Source organism: Mya arenaria, chromosome 14, assembly GCF_026914265.1.
Source record: "Mya arenaria isolate MELC-2E11 chromosome 14, ASM2691426v1".
NCBI classification, from domain to species: domain Eukaryota; kingdom Metazoa; phylum Mollusca; class Bivalvia; order Myida; family Myidae; genus Mya; species Mya arenaria.
In genome coordinates, this window is record NC_069135.1 from 8,636,307 (window position 1) to 8,642,814 (window position 6,508).

Consider the following 6,508-nt stretch of genomic DNA (forward strand, 5'->3'; position numbering starts at 1 on the left):
ATCAGTTTGTTCTACAATACTCCAGTTTCATGGCATTACCCTTGTAACAGACACAAGGGCAGTCACAGACAGCCACCATATCCCCTATCGAATGAAGTATAGTATCTTGTATGCATTTTCATAGGAATTGAACCAAGTGCAATAACTTACAATAAGAATACAGAAATTAAGAATGGTTTTATTTTATTTTAGGGACATTTATCTGCTAGTGTTCCTATAGTGAAAACAATCATTAAGCAATAACTCAAATAATACTGCTGCCAGAGTTACGCTTCCTGAGCACTGCACTTCTCAATAAAATTGATCAGTATACGATGTTTAAACTCAATTCTCAAAAGGTAATAACAAAACAATATCGCATCAAGAAATCTGAAAATGAAGTTTGATGACGACACCTCAGACAAAAAATAAGATGCTCCCCTACGATTTCAAATCCCCTTCGAATACATTAGTTACTTATACTAAGGCTGTTATGGTGAACATGCAGATATTTTAATGTGGAGGAGACAAAATGACCTTGACGACAGGTGACCAGAACATATGACCTTCATATCTCCATTCTGTTCAAAATATGTGCCACATTACAATGAATCCCTTCATCAATTGATGGAGAAGACACAAAATATGTGTGTCCGACCATCGAGGGTGACCTTTACCTGGATTGTTGGTTGTTGCAACTGAATATGGTAAACATGTGTGCTTTGTTATTTTGAACTTCTTCCTTCATCTTTTGGATAAGAAAAATATCTAGATGATCATGTTTTAAATATCCGAAGATTTAGAGGTATTCAAGATGAATACCACTTGCTACTTGTTTGTGACTTCTACGAGGATCTGCAATCCCAATATACACCACAGAAAAATTATATTAATCCCAACATAAACAAGTTGAGACTACTCATGCCATCTTCTAATGTACCGGTAGCTATAGTTAAAGGTGTCTGTACAAATTTGTACCATGCATTTTATATATATGATTTAATGAAAGAATAGTTTGCCTTGAAGCATGAAATTCTAAAATCACTATTCATATAAAAACCATATTACTGTATAGTTGTTTCAGTGTTTTTCATTGTACTGTTGCATGAGATTGTAAATTAATATGGTATGTCTTGATATTGTAATGGGCTGGTGGCCTTATAGCAAATAAACTTTGCCATTGCCTTCCGTGAAGCTATGAAGTGAACATGGCAATAGACTGATGAGGGACAACTATATAGCCTCAGAAGGAGCATAAAATCCACACGTATTAGCATTTATGGCAACATTTTAACAACACGAGTAACTGCTGCCATGCTGTTTATTAAAGGGTATCTTTTTTTCATCACAATGTATGAATGGCAATTAGCAACAATTAAAACGGTTCAGTTGGATATTGAACATGACCTAATGAAACATATACATGTGCAAGACAATGTACAGATGGCACATTTTCCCAAACTTAAAATTTCACACTTAAATCACACTGGGAAATTTTTACAATATCCAATCAAATCTCTGAGTCATTAAAAAAGTAACACAACTCGGTCAAAATACTTTAATAACACGTATCAACATGGACAAATCTCAATATCAAAACCAAAAGATGCCCAAGATCTATATAATTCCAGAACATACTAAATTCCACACACATTTGAAATAAATTATAGTCCTTCCAATTTAAGTCCCCATATTCATATTTCACAAAAAGATCACATATACTGGTCATACTATAACTAAAAATGGATCCTTTGAATGCTTGTAAAACAAGCTGCCAATTGTTCCCAGTGTTCTAGGACACACACACATTGATGCTGAATAGTCTGATTAACCTACGCAGCGCTGCTATTACAAGGCCTCGGCTCCAGAGATGATTTCAATCAACTCCCTGGTGATGTAAGCCTGTCTGGTTCTGTTGTACGTCAGATTCAGCTTGACAATCATCTCATCTGTCAACCAATTACATATGTTATGAAAACAAACTTTATTAATATCAAATGTTTCATTTCATGACATTAAATGACTCTAGCACATTAAAGGTCTCTGAAATAATTGAGATAAAAATCCCACAAATATCAGTTTGCAAAATAACCTGTCCTCAAAAACTACTAGAATTCGAGCTACTGTATGCAACTGAACTTATTGAAACTTGTCAAGCAGCTAAACAAAACATGTTCACATGTCAAGACACTCGACCAAGTTGGCATTTGCAATTGAGCCTGTTGAGAACAGATTTTAGTACCGGGTATCAAACCTATATAAGAGCCATACCTGCATTCTTGCTGGCAGCGTCCATGGCAGTCATACGAGCACTTTGTTCGCTGCATGCAGACTCTTTCATGGCAAAGTACATGCGGGAGGCAAGCATGAACTCATTATAGCACTGGATGGTGCTTTGGTCCACACTGTCATAGTCGTACAGTTTTGGAGCGCTCGTGATGTCAGACTCCGTGAAGATGGGCAGTTGTGTTGACTGGTATGAGACAACAGACCTGTAATGGGTCAATAAAAATTTCCTCAATACAAACATTTTGTCATTGCTCAGACAATTATAAGACTAACTGAAGACATTGATCAAGGCTTTTAATGGAATAATTTATGCTCTCTGACAGGGTACGATTTCGGAGAAGAAAGTTAAAATTGGAAAATGTTACTTTTCAAGCTGTTGTTTTAAAACTGCCAGTTCCAGTACCATACATATGGCAATGGAATAGGTTGTGGAGAGAAGCATGATAATCAACACTTCAGTTCAATGTTGAGTGGATTTGCGTTATGATAATATGCATGTCAAAAGCAATAAAAAGTTATAAAAAGAGAATTAAATCAAGAGCCATCATTTTTATATAGGGTTAATATTGTGTACTGTAACCTAATAGTGTGATGGCCGGTAACAACTGTGTAAAGTATTACGTCAATTGATAGAAGGGTTAAGAAGTAATTAGTGTAATTCCCACCTGCCTTTTAACTTAAACCAAACACTAAAACTTAAAAAGAAGTTCCTAAACAATTAGGGGCCTTAATTTGTATTTAGGATAATACAGAGTTTACATCATTGTGTTTTGGTCCTGATAAACAGTGTCAAATTGATTATAAGTGCATTGAATGAAGGGTATTGGAGTTGTGGAAATGCCAATTTGAACATTAACTAGACACCCAGGCAAGTAGTAGAGCCAGCTTATTCTTCAAAAAGTTGACCTATAAAAATCGCAAGCAACTTTCAAACACAATAGCAATTTTTATCTAAACAGGTAGTTACAGGTACAAGTTCATGTATGTACCATGTTTTCCAACCTCTTTATTCTCAAGACAAGCAGCAGCTATAAAACTGTGCTCACCCTTCAGGCCAATTGTATTCCATAACTGGTGGTAAAATGAAATATAACAACATTCAATCATTAATCATTGCAGGGCATATAATTTATATTACTACATGATAAAGTAGCAGACAATAATTGATACAATTCTTCATGATTTTTTCATTGTCTTACTTAAAGGTATTGAAGAAAACTGTCCCAACATCATAATTGAATCCTGCCTTTATGATCTGTTGGGCAAGGAATGAAGCATCATTGAAGTTTGGGGGCTTCTTTCCTAGATTTTTACACACCGTCAACACATCTTTTGCAAACAACCTGTAAAAATATATGAATATGAGAAACTTCGCCTTTAAAATACAGTTCTATCCTATTGACCATGAAAAATAAAAATCATATTTGTTTGGATAGAAATTAACCAATACTGGTATCATACATGTTTATGACTTCTTTTATATTTTCCATCCATTTTTTAATTGCTAATCACAAATGCTTTATGTTTTAAATATATTTTGATTGCGTTGCTTTAACCCATGTGTACACTGATTTAGCATCCCAATACAGATGTGGCATTTCACACATTCCTTGTTTTACCTTTTTAACTTTTAAAAGTGCATATATAAATTAAATTATGAAGTAACAACTCTGTATACCTAGTAAGAATCTGGTTAGACTTGTCACCAATGAGGAAAAGCTTGATGTTCTTGTCTGCACCTTTCTCATACATGATATTTCGAATGGTCCTGCAGATGGATGAGTGCACACCACCACAAAGACCCTTGTCTGATGTGAGCGCCACAATCAGCTTGTCCTTGGCCTCCTCCCCAGGGGCAGCCTCGATCTTCTCATAAAATGCTGCAAATTCATGTGAAAGGTTAAGTTTCTCAGAAAATTGCAAGTCTATTTCAAATCTTCCTCCAAAAAGCTTTTTTGGTAAAATCAAACAACAGATGAGAGCAAATAATAATGAGAATAGTTTCTTAAGAAATATACCAAACGTGTTTGACTATCACAGATGCAAACCAATGTTTACCAGAGGCACCAGCTCCATAAGACCTGGCTGGTCGCAGTTCTCTCTCTGCCCTGGTGTACTTGGCAGCCGACACCATCTTCATGGAACTGGTAATCTTCTTGATGTTTGACACAGATTTCAACCTCAGTCGAACTGAGAAAAGATTTAACATTCGTACAAAATAAAGTTATTTAAATATTTGTTCAAACTTGATATCTTCTGAATCTTTAAAGTTAATAAATGTCCCTTATTGTACTGTTTAGTTAGACTATGATATGAAATACATACACTCTATTTTTAACTTAAGAACTGAAAGAAATTTCTGGTAAGATAATGATGGATGAAAAAATGTTAACAACTTACTTTCTTTAAGTGTGGCCATACCACGCACCTGGGTGCTGAAAACAAAAATAAAAAAAGTAGAACATTTACGTTTTAAAGAAAATGCATTTTTAACTTACCATGTACATAAATTTTATTTTTTATAGATAGCATATTGCTTTATCACTAAAAACTAATGCAAAAAACATCACCTCTGGTATTTACTAATCCAGAAATTATTTATCTTCACAATGGCAAATTGATTAACGTCCATTTATCTGTTTTTCCCTCAAATATGAGAATAAATGTGTCTTTCCACCATGCTCATGAAAAAAACACAGACATGACTTTCACAAGTCTTTTCGACTGTTTACATTGCGTCAACCGATGGATCAACACATTCGCTATATTTTTGAGCACACGCCAGGTACCAATAATTAAGATATTGTGCTTGTATGCAAAGTACACAATCTCCAGGTACCTAGGTATCCTGAATACAAGAGAAAATATGTGGGTCCAAAATTTGAGCTGTGGAAGAACTTCAAAAAGCCCTGCTCTATGACTAGTCCATATAAACAGCCGCATCAGAGTCTTTGACGATTTTTGATTTGGCAACTCTACGCTTCCATATCCCACTTGTTGTTTTCCTAGCCAAGAATGACAGATCCCAGCCCTCAGTATATTGAGTGGAAAGATAACAGGCACATGAGAGGAAAAAAAAAAGTTTGCTAAACATGCATTATTGTTGCTTCTCTGTGACTAGCCACAATAATGCGCGTATAGGGAATTTTTTTAACATTTGGATATTCATTTTGTTCCCTAAACGCCACAAGTTGACTGTATCATACCAATGTATAATAAATTCTTCAACTGTAACTCCACAATATTAAACACTGCATTGTTAAATAAAAACACAAAAGTAAAACATAAATTATTTATAGCCAATACCTTTCTCTTATTTCACTTAAGTGTTTTATGAAACACAAATTTAGATTGATCTGTCAACAAAGCATCGCCAATTTTTGAACTAGCAAACAGGTGCCCGTTATCTTTCTGCTTAGCGGTACTTAGCGCTGGTACAAGTTGAAACAACAAGTGGGATATGGACGCATGGAATCGCCAAAACAAAAATCGTCGAAGACTCTGAAACGGCCGTTTATATGGGCTATTCTGTGACAGAATAGTGTACATTGTAGAAATACAGTATGATAACGAAGACATAAGTTTTTAGCAACTAAACAGCTTTAAGCCAACGACTAGTTGTTGTCGATATATATGTAAACATTAATTTGGCCATATTTACAAGGTTTAGGAAACTGATTTAGGAAACTAAGATAAAATAAATGAACATGACCTTGACAAATATTTACATTTAAAAACGTCGCCCGTAATTGTACGCATTTGACATTTCATTCTATCATTGTATAAAGCTTCAAACTAATGATACAAACGAATTACAAGCGGTTCTACAGTATACTTACTGTGGGACAACCACATTTTGAGCAGCTCTTGAGAACATGTCGGCTCGTCAAGCTCTTTCGGAACGAGGCTGATTAAGGGGAGATAATCAATTTATCTGAAAATATGTTAAGTAGTAAAGTTTGCAAAATAGTTGGGCTTACACTACACTAACATAATTCGGAAACGCTCGACGCAAAATAGCAAGTGCACGTTGTGCTCAAATTGTAACATTGTTTACATAAAATCCATAATATTGATGCTTGAAGTCAATCATGATATACGAAATCATTCAGTGAGAGCCTGGACGTATAGTTGTTCTTATAGCATTGAAGTAAGATCAGTGAACCTTTCCAATCCACTAAAACATTTTGGTTTACATACTTAAGTTCCTTTTCCTCTTGAAATGTATCCCATCCGCCAT

At 35.0% G+C, this 6,508-nt stretch overlaps 1 protein-coding gene across 1 annotated transcript; it reads right to left on the bottom strand.

The window, feature by feature from the left end:
- Positions 1–1,523: 1,523 nt before the first annotated feature.
- Positions 1,524–6,202, bottom strand: LOC128215815 (ATP synthase subunit gamma, mitochondrial-like). The gene is made up of 7 exons (XM_052922422.1): positions 6,108–6,202; positions 4,669–4,703; positions 4,327–4,458; positions 3,947–4,148; positions 3,468–3,611; positions 2,251–2,471; positions 1,524–1,928 (listed from the first exon to the last, which is right to left on the bottom strand). Exons 1-7 carry the CDS (start codon positions 6,143–6,145, stop codon positions 1,828–1,830), a joined length of 873 nt encoding a protein of 290 aa, XP_052778382.1. The 5' UTR covers positions 6,146–6,202; the 3' UTR covers positions 1,524–1,827.
- Positions 6,203–6,508: the final 306 nt, after the last annotated feature.

Excerpts from the sequence above, each read along its gene's own strand:
- LOC128215815 (XM_052922422.1), bottom strand. The coding sequence starts at position 6,145 with ATGTTCTCAAGAGCTGCTCAAAATGTGGTTGTCCCACA. Across the intron at positions 4,149-4,326 it reads TTATGGAGCTGGTGCCTCTG|CATTTTATGAGAAGATCGAG; the intron begins GTAAACATTGGT and ends ATGAATTTGCAG. Across the intron at positions 1,929-2,250 it reads CGCTGCCAGCAAGAATGCAG|ATGAGATGATTGTCAAGCTG; the intron begins GTATGGCTCTTA and ends ATTGGTTGACAG.